This window comes from Polistes fuscatus, unplaced genomic scaffold (assembly GCF_010416935.1).
Source record: "Polistes fuscatus isolate 324 unplaced genomic scaffold, CU_Pfus_HIC Scaffold17, whole genome shotgun sequence".
NCBI lineage: Eukaryota > Metazoa > Arthropoda > Insecta > Hymenoptera > Vespidae > Polistes > Polistes fuscatus.
The window spans coordinates 2,620,679-2,640,749 of NW_025113075.1; the positions used below are offsets into that span (position 1 = coordinate 2,620,679).

The 20,071-nt window shown below is 29.0% G+C and overlaps 4 protein-coding genes and 1 long non-coding RNA gene across 7 annotated transcripts in view; 3 read left to right on the top strand and 2 right to left on the bottom strand.

Annotated features, from left to right (window-relative positions):
* LOC122515033 (hemicentin-1) overlaps positions 1-6,566 on the top strand; it is a 168,561-nt gene extending 161,995 nt beyond the window's left edge. Inside the window, exons 12-13 of one of the 3 annotated variants that reach the window (XM_043632164.1) lie at positions 1,577-1,802; positions 6,367-6,566. In XM_043632164.1, the coding sequence (XP_043488099.1) occupies positions 1,577-1,802; positions 6,367-6,468 (328 nt within the window). In that variant the 3' untranslated portion in view covers positions 6,469-6,566. Of the gene's footprint in view, positions 1-1,576; positions 1,803-4,046; positions 4,145-6,366 lie in introns of those variants that run through there. The other 2 variants (XM_043632165.1, XM_043632166.1) reach the window with 2 other exon arrangements.
* Positions 3,935-6,480, bottom strand: LOC122515034. Its single transcript, XR_006303194.1, has 2 exons — positions 6,288-6,480; positions 3,935-4,078 (listed from the first exon to the last, which is right to left on the bottom strand). It is a non-coding gene; the product is annotated as an uncharacterized LOC122515034 (long non-coding RNA).
* Positions 6,567-8,963: 2,397 nt separating the features above from the next.
* Positions 8,964-10,428, top strand: LOC122515252 (eukaryotic translation initiation factor 6). Its single transcript, XM_043632531.1, has 5 exons — positions 8,964-9,310; positions 9,390-9,565; positions 9,638-9,814; positions 9,932-10,113; positions 10,206-10,428. Exons 1-5 carry the CDS (start codon positions 9,118-9,120, stop codon positions 10,213-10,215), a joined length of 738 nt encoding a protein of 245 aa, XP_043488466.1. The 5' UTR covers positions 8,964-9,117; the 3' UTR covers positions 10,216-10,428.
* A 1,080-nt stretch (positions 10,429-11,508) lies between these two features.
* Positions 11,509-18,770, top strand: LOC122515345 (ATP-binding cassette sub-family C member 4-like). Its single transcript, XM_043632661.1, has 18 exons — positions 11,509-12,152; positions 12,739-12,849; positions 13,424-13,558; positions 13,643-13,847; positions 13,934-14,159; positions 14,259-14,415; positions 14,532-14,781; positions 14,902-15,093; positions 15,185-15,471; positions 15,550-15,733; positions 15,810-16,150; positions 16,252-16,450; positions 16,534-16,750; positions 16,836-17,066; positions 17,171-17,401; positions 17,512-17,813; positions 17,897-18,544; positions 18,635-18,770. Exons 1-18 carry the CDS (start codon positions 12,079-12,081, stop codon positions 18,713-18,715), a joined length of 4,071 nt encoding a protein of 1,356 aa, XP_043488596.1. The 5' UTR covers positions 11,509-12,078; the 3' UTR covers positions 18,716-18,770.
* LOC122515255 (DNA replication complex GINS protein SLD5) lies at positions 18,144-19,871 on the bottom strand. Its single transcript, XM_043632537.1, has 2 exons — positions 18,893-19,871; positions 18,144-18,299 (listed from the first exon to the last, which is right to left on the bottom strand). The coding sequence occupies exon 1, from the start codon at positions 19,608-19,610 to the stop codon at positions 18,957-18,959; it is 654 nt and encodes a 217-aa protein (XP_043488472.1). The 5' UTR covers positions 19,611-19,871; the 3' UTR covers positions 18,144-18,299; positions 18,893-18,956.
* Positions 19,872-20,071: the final 200 nt, after the last annotated feature.

Genomic DNA, 20,071 nt, shown 5'->3' on the forward strand with positions numbered 1-20,071 from the left:
CAATTTTCTTTCTATCGTATGAGATTGCATAGAGAAACACATCTGAACGTACTGAGAAATAGAAATTTATATGAAAAATCATATCGATGATACCTTTCTACGTGTTTACATATGTATTCAAACTTATTTTATTGATTAACATACGACTAAACATAGAACTGTGTGTGTATGTGTGTGTGTGTGTTTATTCCTATTGAAATATATATTATAATGATGTGTGAGAATGAATAATATAAATCTCAGAATAATTATTTATTAAAATACTCTAATATACAATAGAATTCGATATTTTTGTCTAGAATTACACAACAGAATCTAATACTACCCTTCAATCATCCCAATTCATTCATTTTTTCCAATACGTTACTTTTTCTTTCTTTACCTACATACAATAATATTAATTATTTATTGTTTAAGTTATTCCAATGCACGCACATCTATTAATGCGCATTATTAAACCTATCAAATGATTGCTCACACTAATTTGTAAAAATCCTTCAATTATATATTTTATAATTATATTTTATATTAATTAATTTATATTTTAATTTATAATTTATATATTTGTATAAATAATTTTATATTAATAATTTTTATATTAATTTTATGATTAATTGTGTAAATTATTCGTTTTTCAATTTAAAAAATATCCAATTGGTTAAAATCTCGTTACTATGTTAACACTTAAATTACAGTTCGCGAGATTTCTCGGTTCTTTTTTTTGTTTCTTTTTTTGTTTTCATCTTTTTTCTCTGTAACTTTTGCGTTGTACCTTTGCATAGAAAAAATTCCCTTTCAAAAAGTATCATTTAACCTTCCATTGAATTACTAAACTCATTTTAAAAATTACCTTTATAATATATTAACACTTTGCAACTGCAACACCGAAAATCACTCGTTTCGTTCGGAACGAAACGCCCCACGGTAGTATTTTTATTGTTCCAAAATTTAACATAGAAATTAATCTTTCAAATGTCGATGTTTCAATCAAAATTTCTTGTATAATCATTCTATTCACTTTTTATTTCAAATGTATATTCTAATTTCGCGATAATGCGTTGAAAATGTATTAAAACCGTTTTAATGTTAATTTTCACGAAACATTTACAATTGCAAGTAATTCATACATGATCAACGTGACAGTCAAATTGTTAATTATAAATGTTAATATAAATATGTATGAATTTTGTTAATTTCTTAAATATATGTTTATTTATCATTATCAAACGAAACAAATCACCGATCTTAGATTAATCTTACACAAAATATTATTCATTAATTGTTCAAATAATTTCATTCATTTTAATCATAATTTAATTGTTAAAATATATATATATATATATTTGTTTTATTTAAATGAAAAAAATATTTAATATTTAAATGAAAAAAAAAAATGTGAAAGAATTTACAGAGAAGGATTGAACGTTTATCGATTTCGATTAACTCGGTGTAGGTTAAAACGTAAAGGTTAAAGGTTCAATTTATCCAAAAACGTTTACTCCCAGTTTTCAATCTATGATATAACTAATTCTATTTATAACAAATGCGTTAACTGATTGAATTTCATTGAAAACAGTACGAAAGCATCGAACACGCTAATAGAGGATCCCCGTTTGACCGTTGACACAATGGAACGTACCGGTCAACAATTTGTTCCCGAGAAACGAACAAATCACGTTTTGAAGCCTGTACCTTCGCAACAATATCCGCAAGAGTGTTATCAACAAGATCCGCAACATCCTCAACAACATTACGAGAGGCACCGTCATCATATGCAACCACACGGACCACAGTATTTACAGGTCAGATAAGTTGCACAAATCTACGATAAATAAAACTGTTCGCATGTTTAATAGAAATTTGATCGCATGACGATTGGATCCTTTTGTGCTACGAAAAAAAGAAAAAAAAAAGAAAAAGAAAAATAAAAAATAAAAAATAAAAAATCAAAAAAACAATACGAAAGGTTGTGCGATTGAAAGTGACATTTGCTGAATGTTCGATGCACAAATTCTCGTTTCAAGCAAGACGAGAGCTTAAAAACACGAACAACGATAGAGGAATGCGAATATCTATGAAAGTTAGAAATTCCGTACGCGTGTATACTTTAGAGAAGCGGGAAAATCGAAACACGTGCATGGTATCCGAAAAATCGTGTGTTGGAATAACCGTAGAGAAATAAAGAGAGAGAGAGAGAGATAGAGATAGAGAGGGAGAGAATTTTTTTGTTTTATTTCCATGATTTTTCTCTCTGTTTTTTCTATTTTTTTTTTATTTTTTTTTTTTCGTTGACTATCAAACCAGAGTTATATTGGAAATATAGAGAAGAAGTAGGAACAATTTATTCGTGTTTTTATCGCTAAACAATTCTCCATTGTTGTTCGTTTTCACCGAAAAATGAAATCATTCGAATATTATTCCGCGTATTTGCGAGTGTTGAGTTGTTTTTTTTTTCTTTTTTTTTATATCGTAGTAATAAAAGTGGCTTAATTAGAAAAGAAAACAAAGAAAAAGAACACACCTTTTTCGTTCGTCTCAGCATGGTTCGATAAATTTTTTCATGCGGCATGAAACGTTACGAAAAGAGAGAGAGAGAGAAGAAGAATAACAAAAACAAAAATAACAAAGTACGAGACGAATCAAAGTAAACGAATTTCGGTTGGTGCACTTTTCTGTGTTATTTGAAAATGCAAAATGAATCACGGCAACTAGGCCAAACTGTGAATCGTTAGATCATTCGAGATAGAGGAAAATATTGCGAATACGGGGAAGAGAATATACAGAGGGGATGGGAATGGGGGTGGGGGTGGGGGAGTGGGGAAGCAAGTTCGAATCGTATAATAATCGATATTCCTTTATCGTGTTATTGCCATATTTCCATTTGTTACGATACCCTGAAATAAATATCATTCTACTAGACGTGATTCATTTTGGTTATACGAGTTAAATGCGTTAACGTTTCTCTAGTTTGTGTAGTAACCTACGATAGTACTATCATAGGTTTCATTAGAAATCTATTTTGAATGCAGATACATGAAAATCTATATAAAAATATCATTTTTATTCTCAGATAAAGAAATCTTATTATTCACGAGTACTGAAATTAAATGAAAACGAATATTAGTATCTGAGAATCATGCGTAGTCATCCAGGATTGATACCACGATTTTGAATAAACAAATGAAAATACTTATATAGGCAATAAATAAATATATTATATAAATAAAATACTTAATATACTTTATACTTATAATATAAATACTTAATATTTAATTAATTAATAATACTTATAATAAAAATACTTAATATAGGCAAATAATAATTTGCCTATATTATTTAATAGTTGAATATTCGTTGGTAACAATCGTCCGTTAGTTTTTAAACAAAAAAAATAAATAGTAGCGGTGAGGAATTCCCCCAGAGTGTGTTGGTTCTCATCGAGTGCATCGTATGAATATTATTTTTAAGTAGCATCTTGTAAAATTATACTATTTTTTTCTTCTTCTTTTTTAAACGAATTAAATAAATATGAAATTGTTTGGGAGAGAAAAAACAAAACAGGGGAAAGAATAATTTTCTGTACGATTTTCAACGAGATGTTTGGTGTCTCGAAGAATTTTCTACGACATTGTTCGGCATCTTCGTGCAATTATCGGTTCGTTTACCGAAATGCATTTTGATTTAACTCTCTCTCTCTCTCTCTGTTATTTATTCTTCGAATGCTTAGCAATTCGTAATCGATTGCGAGGGTTTGATTCAATTAGTAAAATGCACAACGCGCATGCATTTTAGTTGCAATTAGTCAGCTTTGTATTCCACTTTAATCAATGACACTGTGTATACGTTGTCTCTGTGCGTGCGTGCGTGTGGATATATGTGTGCGCGTACGAGTGTGTGTGTGTGTGTGTGTGTCAGCACGTATATAAATATTTACCTTTAACCAATCGCATTTCCATCTTATTAACTGTGTTATCATAGAAGATGCTATTTTCGTTCGAACTAATTTATATTCCATTGCTTATTTCTTTCTTTCCTTGCCCATCCAGAAAGATACCGTTTTCGTTTGCAGCCACGAGTCCTGCGGGATTCAAGAACGAAAGACTGACTTGGCTGAATTTAAATTAGCCGGATGAAAGTATTAAAAGGGAATGAAAATAATAACGAATAGAGAGAAATAAATGGAACGTAATATTAAAATAAAACAAAATAACAAAAAAAAAAAAATTAGTTGATATACACGGTTGTGAGAATATATGTGATTATTACAATATATACATATACATATACATATACATATACATATATATATATATATGTCTGTATATATATATACATATATATATTACAATCGTTCCAAACTCGTTATCGTAAAAAAACTATTTAATTGACGTTTATGTCATCGATCAACGAAACACGTATATTAATTTAATTCTCTTGCCAATTGAATAACAACAATTGTGTACGTCAGTCCAATTTCTTATATAAGAGCGAGATATATTAAATAATTATTAATTACATTTCAAATATCTCACGTGTGTAAAAATGCGTACCAAACGATTAATAATTATTGATCGATGCTCTAAATATTGTAAATATTATAACGTCTGATATAAATGAAAGTCTGATATATAGATATATTACGTGAAATCTCGTCTATTTTTTTTTATTTTTTTATTTTTTTTTTAATCGTTCAACACGTTCCTATATTTTTACTTCGATTTATTTAACGACATTGATACGTCGATGTTTTCTCTTTTAGAATATACATATAGTATATATATATATATGTATATGTAGAAAATTATTCGATTTAAATATAAAAAAAAAAAAAGGAAAAATAAAGATATTATAACTCATGTCAAACAAATCGAAATTGCAACGGTGTATGACACGTTAAAAGTTAATATCGATAAACACGTAATTGCATACATATTATACATATACATATACATACATACATACATACATATATATATATATATTTCTTAATCAACGCGCATGAATTTGAAAAACTTGCACTTTGTATATTCTAATCGTAAGAAATGTTGTTACAGAAAATCGTCGATAATTCGATGCACATTTTCCATTTATACCATTTATCCCTTAAAACCCTTAACCTTGAGTATGATGCACCACCACCACCACCACCACCAGTAAACCATGCGTAGTCATCCAGGATTGATACCACGATTTTCAATAAACAAATGAAAATACAATAATAATAATAATTTGCTTATATTATTTAATAGTTGAATATTCGTTGGTAACAATCGTCCGTTAGTTTTTAAACAAAAAAAATTATAAATAGTAGCGGTGAGGAATTCCCCCAGAGTGTGTTGGTTCTCATCGAGTGCATCGTATGAATTATTATTTTTAAGTAGCATCTTGTAAAAACGCGTACGAGCAAGTATAATTTGATCTGAAGCTTTTGATCTCGTGTAAGTGCGTACGCGCGTATGTTGGGAAAAAAAAAACAAACAAACAAACAAACAAGAAAAAAATGTGTATCCGAGATTAAACAAAATTTCAGGACAAAAAGAGAAAGAAAGAAAATCGTTATAAGCATACACAACACACACACGCGCACACACAAAGCAAACGCGCGCGCGTACGCACGCAACCCAGACGCCAAGTGCTTGTGCATTCGCATTTTTCATCGATGACAATGTTTTTTTATTTTTTTTTCTATTTTTTTCTATTTTTTATTTCTTTATATATATATCCCTATCCATCCTATCCGACAACGTTGTTCACACGTAGAAATCAAAGAAACTATAAAGTTAAGAATCTATCGAAAATAACTACTAACGAATTACATAACAAAAGAAACCTATTATATAAAATGAATATAGATATATATACCTAAATACCTATATATATATAACTATACACCCACACTTATACATGCCTGTCGCCAAATTAACGCGAACGAATAATCGTTGGCTCGTCGTTTTTATTCAACGAAACGGATCGAGCTTAACGAACCGTAGAAAAGTATTTCTCTTGCCTGTGTACACACTGATAAATATATATACGCACATGCACACAACAGACAGACAGACAGACAGACAACCAACCAATCTGACAGACAGACAGACAGACAGATAGGACAACCAACCTGACAAACAGACAGACAGACATTTACCTAACAATGTTGCACCATGCGTCCCCTTTTTAACTATAATACATACATACATACATACATATATACATATATACATACATACATACATACATACGTACGTACACACATATATACATATATACATACATACATACATACGTACATAAATATAATAAGTTGCATCGTTTCCTCAGCCCCTCTTTCTCTTTCCAAACTTCTCTTCTGAGATAAACATTGTGCAGGGGGAGCAGCTGTTTCTCAAACCAGATCGCTTAGCTACGTTGAAGCATCCTAGCAAGATCGAGAAGCCACCGCAGTATACCACATTCAAGCCGGGTAACTGAAGATCCTAAATGCGCCCGTCCCCCTTCTTCTTTCTCGTTTTTTTTTTCTTTTTTTTTTTTTATTTAATTACTTATAAGCATAGGAAAACAAAAAGTACTTAGCGTGCCAAAGGAAGGAAGGAAGGAAGGAAGAAAGGAAAGAAGGAAATATTCAAACGAGGATACGAGAGAGAAAGAGATTATTATTATTATTATTGTTATTATTGTTATTTGCCTCTGCCTATACTTTTTGGTTACCTGGTACCACCCCTCCCCACTCACCCATCTCATTTAAAAATGGAAAGTACTTTTTCTCATATACATATATATATATACGTCCAATGAAATAAAAGTTTATTTTTAAATAGGAAAATACACACATTTGAATATATTATATTATAATAAAATAGTGATAACGCGAAAATCAAAATAATATTCATCAAAAATTTCCATATACGTGTGTTGGTAGGTAGGTAGGTAGGTAGGTAGGTACACGTACCGTATACGTTAATTAATGAATAAATGATATAACACACAAAAGTTTAGTTATCGTAACCGTTCGATAACGAAGCACTAACATAAGAGAGAATATGTTATACGAGAGTGACACACAAGGTTACAATTATTTTCTCTTTGTCTGGTGTTTATCGGAAAATTGTTCGAATTATCGACAACCTTTCTACTCTCTCTCTATCTCTCTCTCTCTCTTTCTCTCTCTCTCTCTATCCGTAGTCACTTATTCGAGTACGTAATTAAAAGCTGCACATTTTATTGCACCGACACAACTTTTCGTTTAGGTCGAAAAGTTTACGTGTTCCGCGTTGGAAAAAGAGAAATCCAGGTAGGTGGTAGTACCCCCCCCCCTACCTCCTACCTCATCCTACCTATAGAATATCGAAACAAATTTATCTACTATCTTTTATTTACGCGCCAAGGATTCTCTTCCTCTTCCTCTCTCTCTCTCTCTCTCGTAGGCTTGGTTATTCGATTGATCGATCTATCGATCGTCGTAATAAAAAAAAAGGGGAAATATATTCGAAATGAAATTACCTACTCGCAATGCGAAATGTTTTTCTTTTAAAGTCACTCATTTAGAAATACATGTGGCGTATGAAATAAATTGATTGTTGTACAAAACGGCATGGAAAAGAAAGAAAAAAAAAGAAAGAGAAAAAGAAAAAAAAAAAGCAGAAATTCGAATACAGCCCCGTTTTACGGGAATGTTCATAATTAATCAGAGTCGTTAATTAATCTATCAAAAACATCTCACTGCCGACAATGTTCCAATATTATATAACAAAATGACTGACCGAGTTTCGGACCGTACGAAATGAAAATAAAAATAAAAAAAAACAAGAAAATTAGGAATGTTGTTTCGGATAACTAAAATCAAATGAACTCATGATGGTAATTGAGTTAGTTTGGACAAGTTCGAAGGGAGAACAATTTTGGTAAAGTTCTGAACATCAGTTAAAATAACGATTACTTCGAACTAACAGAGTATATAGAAATTTTACTTCTAAACGCTTACGAGACGTATATTGTTAAATGAAACAAACAATGATTTTTATCGGTTAATATTTTTATCGATATATTGTATTATTAGTAGAAACGAGGATCGTGTTTTTAGTATCGATCGTATAATGAAAGGATGCGTTTAAGTGTGCGTATGCGTGTGCGAGTCTGTATGTGTTTATGTGTATGTATGTGTGTGTGTTAGTATGCGCGCGAGCGCGCACTCTCTCGTCCGTACGACTGTATGCGTGGGTGTTTGTTTGTGCGCGCGTTTATGTGTACGTACGAGAGTGCAAGGAAGAACGAGGAACAATGTGTTTCGTACTATATAATAAACTTTCTGTACAGACCGTTGTCCATATCACAAAATCTGCGCTTATTAACGCAAAAGAAATACTTCTATTTAATTTCGACTGCTGGCGATGTGTCCAAGCAGATATACGAACTTAAGGAACTGATTTCCAAACCTGGCAGAAATAAATCAAATTATTAACACCCATTGTTTCGTGGACATTTATTTTATTCATTCCCAACATTTCCTAGAACTTACCTATTGCACAACTTTACAACGAGTTGCGTTGATCAAATATAATAATATATCACGCACAAGTCCTTATACTGAAAGATTCTACTATTTTATTTCGAAGTAGTTATTCTTATTAAATTAAAAAATAAATATAAATAATAAATAAAATCTCTCTCTTTTAAAAAATAATACAATTTTGAAATATTCATTGAACAAATTGAATAAAGAATGATTGCAACAAATAACGCAATGATACAAAATTGAAATATTTAGCGCTCGCCCGCTATAGGTCGGTTTATCGAAGAAGGTGGTAACGAAAAGATGAACGCTAACCGTTGATTCGTCGAATACGCGAACGAATCATACGCAACCAATCAAATCATAGTTACTATTGGAACTAAATGCAGTTGCAACGATAAGACTGAAGAGAGCGTTACTGTATCTATCGTTATTTTTTCAAGTTAACCTTCTAATTTTACGTTGGCTATTAGTTACCTCGTGCTTGCGTGTAAAAAAGACTTGATTGTAGGTTAGAGTATTGAATTGTTTTTAAATTATATTTCAAGTAAACTTAAATTTCAATAAAATTGTCTCTCATTACGCTGATATAAATTTATCTTGCATTAATCATGGCGGTTCGTGTACAATTTGAAAATAACAATGAAATTGGTGTATTTGCTAAATTGACGAATTCTTATTGTCTAGTAGCAATTGGTGGTTCTGAAAATTTTTACAGTGTATTCGAAGCCGAACTTGCTGATACAATTCCTGTAATACACGCGTCGGTAGCAGGATGTCGTATTATTGGACGATTAAGTGTTGGTACGTACCTTTAAAAATGATTAAGTATCCAAAATAATCTTTATCAAAAAATAATACAAATGATCATATATATTTTTAGGAAACAAAAATGGATTATTGGTTCCAAATACAACTACAGATACAGAATTGCAACACATAAGAAATTCTTTACCTGATAGTGTCAAAGTACAAAGGGTTGAAGAGAGACTTTCTGCTTTGGGAAACGTTATTGCTTGTAACGATTATGTTGCTTTGGTTCACCCTGATCTTGATAGGGTACATTTTTATAATAATATCAATTATGCAAATATTATAACATAACATTCATTTCATATCTATGTATTATAGGAAACTGAAGAAATTTTAGCGGATACTTTGAATGTTGAAGTATTTAGACAAACAGTAGCAAGTAATGTTCTTATTGGATCATACTCGGTTTTATCTAATCAAGGTGGTTTAGTACATCCTAAAACTTCTATTCAAGATCAAGACGAGTTATCCTCCCTGTTACAAGTACCGCTCGTTGTAAGATCAAATTTCGTTTTTATAATACAAAGAAAGAGAGAGAGAGAAAGAGGTTGAAAAGTATGAAGTTGAATAAACAATATACAGATCAATTTTCAATTTAATATACTTATTTAGGCAGGCACGGTCAATAGAGGCAGCGATGTTATTGCTGCAGGCATGGTTGTAAACGATTGGGTCTCTTTTTGTGGGATGGAAACAACTTCAACTGAACTTTCTGTTATCGAAAGTGTTTTTAAACTTTCCGAATGTGTTCCAGCTAATATTACATCGACTATGCGTGCATCTCTTATAGAAAGGTAATTAAAAATTATCTTATAATACATTCATATGCAATATTTTCTTCCTTAACTATTTTTATTGTCTAACATATTATTTTGATTTTTTGCAGTATGTCTTAAAAAAAAATATAAAATTTCAAAACAAATTAAGCAAATTAATCCATGATATACGATAAGTGTACATATTCATAGAATCAATGTTAAGAGGATTATTACAAATACGCAATATGATGCAATGCTTCTCCTTTTTTTTGGATACTACTTTATAATTTCAACCAGAAAACCTTTCAATGTATTAAGACGTTCTATATTAAAATTTATACAAATTCCCCACTCCCTTCCTTTTTTTATCCATTCTTTATTCATTTATATATAAAAAAAAAAAGCAAAAAAATGATTGTAACGTTCTTTTGTAATAATTGACGATTTATCTAAAAAAAAAAGATAATAATTCTTACTAATTGTATACAAGCATCCTTGAATTTACGCGAGTTTCCGTTTCACGTGGATTGTTTTTCCTTTTTTTTACTTGAATGAAAATCACGTAAATAGTTTATAATTACAAAAGAAAAAAATAGAAATAAAAATAAATACATCTTTTAGAAATACGTATTTAATTATATTTGTAATATTATTTTTGTTATTTTATATATATATATTTTGAAAATTATCGACGAAATATATAGATGCAAAATGGTTAATACGCTCGAGTGATTTAAACGTCTGAATGTTAAATAAAATATTGTGGAAAATCGATACTTTGCTGTGTAAGTATAATGTAGAACTGACGCGTTTTAACATCACTGAATAATCATATATAACTTGTAATAATACATACACACTACCACAAGTTTGTTTATTAGTGTTAGAGCATACATTTGTTTCACTTATAATTTCTAAGAAAATATATTTTTTGGTTTCGCAAATTTAGATAATATTTTAAAAAAAAAAAGATAAAAATACTAGCGTAAAATATCACGGACGCCTGTGTATACTTGAATTAGATAAAACAATTAAAGAAAATAGATAATTTGTGTGGAAATATAAATTTAAATTGCGCAATAAATATTCATGTTTAAAATAAAAAATAAAAATATATATATATATATATATAATAGTAAATAATTATTATATATTAATTTTCGTGTAAAAATCAATTAAAATTTTTGTATCATTATTCATATTCTAAACGACAAAATGAAATCGTTTTATAGAAATGTTTTATTAATTTATCAACCGGAAATTCGTAATCATTTTTAGTCAACAATCAAAATATATTTTCCTATTTCGTGTGAACTTTCCTTTTATAATCATAAAATAATCATCAAATAATAATAATTAATAAAAATAAATATTAAAATAACATAAAATAAGAATTAACTTTTAATAGTTAAAAAAAAATTAAAAAAAAATATATATATATGTGAACAAGCCTTGAAATATTTTTCATGGTATTTAAAATAGTATTAAAATGTAATATCTATAATTTACAATGTACTTAAACCTTGGACTTTATCTAGAAATAATTAAATACGTGATAAAAAGAAAATGAAATCTCAGTTTGAATAAAAGATCTAAGAATACGTAGTTAGGTATCACTACGATGACAGTAACTATACTGTAACTTTTGTTAGATACTATACTATATACGACTCATTTACGCAATAAAATCGCATGTATGACTCGTATTTTGTGCACGTGCTTTGTGATCTTGTAAGATTAATGTTAACTTTGATATGACTATCTCCTCGTGTTATATCTTTAGATATATTCCTTTTCTCGAATCATATCCTTCATTATGATCTATTAAATTTTATGAAGTACTTGGATAATATTGTGTCATCGTCGTTTAAAAAGTGTAACAAAAAAAAACTATTGGCAACATTAATTAATCATGTATCGATTTAGATGATATTCAAAGTTTATTCATCATTTTATGTTCACATTAAATAATTATAATTTTGTACGAGAAAATTTTCAAAAATGGATAGCAGCAAAAAATATGATAATCCAAGTCCACGTACAAAAGCTAATATATTTAGCATACTTATTTTTTGGTAAGTTATTTTTCTTATTTTTTCTTTGTTTTTTTTTATCTTATCATATTTTATAACATATTACTTATATGTAGATATATTGTTAAGATTAATAAGATTATATTAAATTTGTGATTAACGAACTTGTTTGTTTTATTTTTTTTTTTTTTAACATATCTGATAATGTTATTACGTAAATATATTTATGTGTGTGTGTGTATGTGTGTATTCTTATTTTTAATAATATAACAATGGACCTAAAATGAAAATTTTGTATTGTTGTAAAATGTTAATAGTTTTCCGACACTTCCATAATTTATGGAAACATATATTTATAACTTACATTTAATGATATGTTAATAAATACCGTAAAGTCATATCTATCCTGATTTGAATAATTACTATTTATTGTTGTTAGACTATTTGACTGCAATATTATCATAACTAATTCCATAATATTGTGGCATCTTATATATACCATTTAGTTAATCATAATAATTATCAATAATTACTTGTGCTTTTTAAAGTATGAATAATATTAGCATTAGTTATAAACTAGATTTTTTAATGTATACATTGTGAATATAATTATTTGTTTATATTGTAGGTGGTTAAAACCATTATTTTTACGTGGAAAAGATCACGATTTGGAAGTAAAAGACCTTTACAATGCACGGCCTACTGATATTAGTGAATTATTAGGAGATAAATTAGAAAAGTAAGTATACTTTGAAAGTATTACTTATGATAAGATTAATATTATCATATTTTATATTAATATACAATATTAATCTTATCACGTATATCTATTATAACAAGCTTTCTATAATAATAATAATAATAATGAATAATACTTACAAAAAATACTTTCTATTATAAAGAGTATTTGCAAATATTTTTAATACTAGATCAATTCTAATGATCTAAGATTCGTTAGAAAAGAAATTAAAAGTGGATTCGATTGAAAGATTAATGCAAAAGTATTTTATTAAAAAAAAAAAAATAAATAAATAAATAAATTTATCATCTATATATCAAAAAAAATCTTAGAATCAATCATGTTTTTAAGTTTCAATAGAAATATATTATATTCAATTTGAAAGATATAAATGTGTGTATATCTATACAAAAAAAAAAAAATAATAGTAATTCTTTTTCTTTCGCTTACAATTTTTTATTATTTTATTTTTAAACGATTGAAAGAATTCATCTGAATGATCGAATACGAAGCGAAGAGATTATTTGTATAAAAAAAAAGAATAAGCTATTAAAATTGAATGAATTTATTATAGAAATTGGATGGAAGAATTAAAAGCTGCAAAAGCGGCTGGTAGAAAACCAAAGTTATTTACGGCTTTAAGAAAAACGTTCTTTTCATCGTTTGCTTTTTACGGTGGATGGACTTTGTTTATAAGTTTAGTTTCAAGGTAAATAATATTTTATCGCTAATGTAATTGATTATTACATTAAATATATTTCAATGTAATTTATTAGAACTATCGTTTTTCTAGAGTTTTACAGCCGTATACATTAGGATTGTTGATATGGCATTTTGATCCTAGAGCAACGTCAACTGTAACAGAAGCATATTTGTATGCTACTGCTGTTGTAGTTTTGATAACGTTAACGGCATTAATTCATCATCATACTCAATTAGGTTCAATGGAAATTGGTATGAGAATGAGAGTAGCGTGTTCATCTCTTGTTTATAGAAAAGTAATATTTAATTGTACTTGTTTTTAAAAGATGAAAAAAATTTTGTCGTATTGTTGCATCATCTAATGCATTAATCGTTATTTTAGATTTTACGATTATCTCAAGGTACTACTAGTACTACAACTTCTGGACAAATAATCAATTTATTATCAAACGATGTATCAAGATTCGAACAATTATTTATATATTTACATTACATTTGGATTATGCCATTGCAAGGTGCCTTAATCGCATTTTTAATTTGGGAAAGTGTCGGTATAGCTTCATTAGCTGGCGTATTTCTTATAACTATTCAAACAATTCCTGTTCAAGGTAGATAAGATTTTCATTTACATAACTGTCTGTCATTGATTACATAACAACAACAACAACAAAATGTTTCCATGATATATTAATTTAACTTTACTTCAGGATATATGAGCAAATGGACAGCTAGCTTAAGGCTAAAAATAGCAGTAAGGACAGACGAAAGAGTTCGTTTGATGACGGAAATTATAAGAGGAATTCAAATAATAAAAATGTATACATGGGAGAAACCATTCGAAAAACTAGTTAGTCTATCAAGAAGGTAATCGTAATATTCTATAAATTTGAAGACATATATATATATATGACATATATATGATCCAATATTATGATCCAGTATGTGTTTTTTAAATTTAACTTCAAATATTTATATTTTAGTTATGAAATTGATGTACTTACATTAACATCGTACTTAAGAGGGTTTACTTTAGCTACGTTTGTATTTACCGAGCGAACGACGTTATACTTTACAATCATGGCATATGTACTTCTTGGAAACAATATATCTGCTGATAAAGTATTTTCAATGGCTCAGTACTTTAATATTCTACAAGCTACTATGGCTATATTTTATCCTATAGCAGTGTCGTCTGCTGCTGAAGCTTTAGTATCAATAAAAAGATTACAGGTGACAACAACTTAAATTTTTTCAATATTGATATACTTCAAATAATAAACATTATAGATAAGATCCATTGAGAAAACTGTTGTATCATATCTTTTTTATCTGCTTGTTTTATTAACGTAGAATTTTCTGTTATTGGAAGAGAATGTGCCTTTAATTCACGCATTGCCGAAAGATGAAAAAAACAATATTATTTTGAAAGACATTACTGCTTCGTGGACCGATGCTACTATTGTAAACACTCTTCATGGTATTAATACTTATATGGGATTCAACAAACTTTATGCTTTAGTTGGCCCAGTTGGAGCAGGAAAGGTATCGCACCATCATTTTTATACATTATTTTATAATACAATATTATTAACTACAACCTTTAATTAATCACTTTTTAATTGACCTTGCGCAGAGTTCATTTCTTCAGTTAATTTTAGGAGAATTAAAAATATCTCATGGTCAAATATATGTTAAAGGCAGTATATCGTATGCAAGTCAAGAATCTTGGTTATTTTCTGGTACTGTGAGAAATAATATTTTATTTGGACAACCGTATGATCCAAAGAAGTATCAAAAAGTTGTTAAAGCGTGCGCTTTGCTCAAAGATTTTGAACAATTTCCACACGGTGATAAGACATTAGTTGGAGATAGAGGTGCCGCACTTAGTGGAGGACAACGTGCAAGAATTAATTTAGCTAGGTAAATAAATTATATATTAATATTATAATTATTATATCCTCAACTTTGTCCTTTTTTCTTGAATTTCTTTTTTTTTAGAGCAGTATACAGAGATGCTGATATATATCTTTTGGATGATCCTTTATCAGCTGTAGATGTACACGTTGGTAAACATTTATTTGATGAATGTATAAATGGATATTTGAAAAATAAAACGAGAATTCTCGCAACGCATCAAATACAGTACTTAAAAGACTGTGATCACATAATTATACTTAATAATGTAAGTACAATATTGTTGTTTATTTGGTACAATAGAAATTCTAAATATATATTTGATATATGTTTATACGCAATAGGGTTACGTGGAAATTGAAGGAACTTTTGCAGATATTCAAACGAAGAAAATTGATTTTTTGAAATTATTGGTAAATGATGAATCAAAGGAAAAAGCATTAGTTAAAGAAAACAGTATAGAATCGGCTTCAGATGTGCTATCTAATACTAATACTGTAGAAAATGAAGAAGATGTTGAACCTCAAGAAACAGAAGAGTTAATGGCTAAAGGAAGCATATCTAAAGCTGTTTACTGGAAATATTTTAGAGCTGGAGCATCTATTTTTGTAATGATTGCCTTTTTTCTGTCAATGATATTGGGACTAATAGGAAGTAGTGGCAGCGATTATTGGGTTGCCTATTGGTATGATTTCTTTTAAATTAATTAAAGTTTTTATACTCCTAAAAATACTTATATTTGTAGACTTTTTTAATTGTAAATTTTGCTAATTTTTTATGATATAGGACAAATCAAGAAGAAATGAGATTAAAGCAAGAACAAAATCGTGCGTTCTTTGTTGATAATTCTAATAAATCTGTATTAACAGATGGAGATGTAAATTCTACAGATTCTACGATCAGAAATGATACGATCGATAATAATATTACGCATATAGTTTTTAATGATTTTATAACGATGCAGAATATAACAGCTGAGAATACGGTTAGTAACGCGATTGTAAATTTGTCTTGAAAAATTTTGAGAATATGTTGTGCTTTATGTACAAATCGTTAATTCATTTTTAGACAAACTTGGATGAAACGTTTACTGAATCATACGGCCTCGATGTTACTACCGCTTTATGGGTTTATGGAGGTTTAGTCACCTTGAGCATAGTAATGACTTCTACGAGAAATCTCTTATTTTATAAAGCATGCATGACAGCTAGCAAAAATCTACATAATATGATGTTCTCGTGTTTACTTAAAGCACCTATGCTATTTTTTAATACAAATCCGTTTGGTAAGTATCACCATATGAGTTACTAAAGAAAAAAAAAAACAAGTATTTAAAATAAAAAATTAAAATACGCTTACACATCTCGCAGGTCGCATCCTCAATCGTTTTTCAAAGGATATCGGTGCTGTTGATGAAGTTTTACCAAGAACTATGATAGAATCTATTCAGATTTTTACAGTAATGACAGGAATTTTAGCTCAAGTTATAATCATTAATTGGTGGTCTATTGTTCCTATGCTCATAATGGGTTTTCTATGCTGGAAAATAAGAAATATTTATCTTGCAACTGCACAAAATTTAAAACGTCTTGAAGGCACTAGTAAGAAATCTAATCTTAAATTTGTATGATACGTTTAGAAAAAGAATATAAGTTTCGATTTGGTCATCATTTAATTATTAAATATCTATCGTCATTTTTTTCAGCTAAAAGTCCAGTCTTCTCTCACGTCAATTCATCTTTAGTTGGATTAAGCACAATTCGTTCAACCAATGCACAAGAAATGTTATCTAAAGAATTTGATTTGCATCAAGATCTGCACACTGGTGCATACTCTTTATCAATTACAACTGCCACAACTTTCGGTCTGGCACTTGATGCAGTATCTGTTTTGTTTGTAGCTTTTGTTACATATAGTTTCATTATTTTGAATAATGGTAAATATCTTTTATAACAGGCACAATTAGAATAATACTTGTGTAGGTTAATCTATGTTTACACTAATTGAATATTTTTGTATAAATTATCTCTTATATCAAAATTTCAGGCAATACTTTTGCTGGCAATGTAGGTCTAGCTATATCACAGGTTCTTATTTTATGCGGAATGTTACAACATGGTATGCGACAAACTGCAGAAGCGATAGCACAAATGACTAGCGTAGAGAGAGTATTACAATTTACACAGCTCGACGAAGAAGGTCCATTTGCAAGTGATCCAAATAACAAACCGTCACAGGAATGGCCCACTAAAGGCGAGATTAAGTTTGATCGTGTGTATTTGCAATATTCTAATAGCGATCCGCCAGTTTTGAAAAACTTAAATTTTATTATACAACCAGCAATGAAGGTATGCCTGTATTGATAAATAATGTATCTATTAATAAGGTTACTTATTAAACCTTACTTTTTCTAAATCTGATTCTTTTTTAGGTTGGTATAGTTGGACGTACTGGTGCTGGTAAATCTTCATTAATTTCAGCCTTATTTCGTCTGTCTGAATTCAATGGTGCAATTTACATAGATGGAATGAAAATTAATAAGATTGGCTTACACGATCTTCGAAATAAGATTTCTATTATTCCTCAAGATCCAGTACTTTTTTCTGCAACATTGCGAGACAATTTAGACCCCTTTAATAAACATGACGATGTTGCTTTATGGACTACACTGGAGGAAGTAGAATTAAAAAGTGCATTTATTTCTTTGGACCATCAAATTAGTGAAAGCGGTAGCAATCTTAGTGCGGGACAAAGGCAACTGCTTTGTCTTGCGCGTGCTATTATAGAAAATAATAAAATTTTAATTCTTGATGAAGCTACAGCGAATGTCGATCCTGCAACAGACACATTAATACAAAGTACAATTAGAAGAAAGTTAAAAAATTGCACGGTATTGACAATAGCTCATAGATTAAATACTATAATGGATAGCGATAGAATATTGTTGCTGGATCATGGTGAAATACTCGAATTTGATCATCCATATACTTTGTTAAAGAATGAGCAAAGTTATTTTTATAAAATGGCTGAAGAAACTGGAGAAACTATAATGGAACAATTTAAAATCATAAGCAAACAGGTAAAATTATACTATGGTGTAGTTTTCTGTTAATAATTGTTACTTTTCGTTGTCAAAATAATTTAAATTTTATATGTATATCATTTTTAGGCCTATGATAATAGTAAATTCGATATATCGACAGAAATAAAAATACAAGAAAATGGAAATTCTAATGGCCTAAAACAGTAATTACTTGGTAAATTGATGATATTTACATGTTTGTGTATTCTTTTATAATCAAAAATAAATGAAAATATGCACATATAAACCTTCATTCTATTATTTGTAGCCATTTAGTTTACTCAACACATTTATACTTATTAAAAATATTTTACTTGTAAAAAGAGATAATATTTAGGATCTTACGTTATAAATAAGATGAGCATCATGTTTTTCTTGAACATTCAATAAATAATTTAGAGTCATTTATTCATATTAACTGTACTGCACCACTTTTAACTAAATCAGCAATGAGATTATACTGAATAATGTGTTGGGAGCCGGCTTCCAAATCTATTTCTTCATCCGTTACACCGGGTAAAACAATACCAGTTATTCTTTCATTAGCTCTTAAAAAGACATGAGCTTGCATATTTGGTTTCGAGCTAATTTTGTCTATTTCAAATGCTTGAAAACTAGCAGGCATATGTTGCAAAGCCACTGTTTTGAAAAGATGTTCTACGCTACCCAAATATTCTTTAGCAAAGCGTACTTCTGCTGGGGTTAAGTAAGATTCATCTGGTTGTCTGGCAGCTTCCTCTGACAATATATGAATAGTATATCTCTCTATTTTTTCTAAACGCACTCTGAGATAACTAGAAATAAGGAATCGTATCCTGTCAAGCTCCATTTTATGAACCCATAAACGAAGATCATCCCTTTCTAACCTCTTCACGTTTTCTTCCATATGACTTATCTGTTGCAACATGCAATCTACAAGATCAATTTTATGCGGAAGAATTTCGGGAGAAAATTTTTCATTAAGCCACGCATTTTCAATAGCTTCGAGTGCGTTTTCTGCTGTTAAAACTTCCTCTATTTCGTTTTCTAACTGGGCACTATTATCTTCTTCAATATCTTCCATTATATTTTAAACACAATGTTATTTCTTCAATCGATGCTTTCACAAATGTAAATTCTATTATATATTATCACTAACGTTTATACCACTTAATTAAACTTTAAAAAACAGATTTATCGGGACAATCAATGATTATAAATATACCGTTTAGTATTTAATTTATTTTTCCTATCTTGAAACTCGAAATAAGATTAAGATCGATTTATCGATTTTTTCGATTTTTCTCGATTTTTTCGATAGCGCCTAAGCATTTTTAAATTTGAAATGAATAGAAATTGTAATTATATTTATTTTGTTAAATTAATTAATAATTAATATTGTAGTTATAACCGAAAGTGCCAAATCTTTACATATTTAATATAGAAAATACATAGAACGTTACTATAATCTCCTTATATGATGAAACCATATTAAAACGCAAACGTCAATAAAACATTTTATATACTTTAAGAAAAAAAATATTT

Bases quoted from the DNA above. Each gene is read 5' to 3' on its own strand.
- LOC122515252 (XM_043632531.1), top strand. From the start codon at position 9,118: ATGGCGGTTCGTGTACAATTTGAAAATAACAATGAAATTGGTGTATTT. The intron at 9,311-9,389 runs GTACGTACCTTT...ATATATTTTTAG, and splicing joins TATTGGACGATTAAGTGTTG to GAAACAAAAATGGATTATTG. The intron at 9,566-9,637 runs GTACATTTTTAT...TATGTATTATAG, and splicing joins TTCACCCTGATCTTGATAGG to GAAACTGAAGAAATTTTAGC.
- LOC122515345 (XM_043632661.1), top strand. From the start codon at position 12,079: ATGGATAGCAGCAAAAAATATGATAATCCAAGTCCACGTACAAAAGCT. The intron at 15,094-15,184 runs GTATCGCACCAT...GACCTTGCGCAG, and splicing joins GCCCAGTTGGAGCAGGAAAG to AGTTCATTTCTTCAGTTAAT. The intron at 15,734-15,809 runs GTAAGTACAATA...TATACGCAATAG, and splicing joins ACATAATTATACTTAATAAT to GGTTACGTGGAAATTGAAGG.
- LOC122515255 (XM_043632537.1), bottom strand. From the start codon at position 19,610: ATGGAAGATATTGAAGAAGATAATAGTGCCCAGTTAGAAAACGAAATA.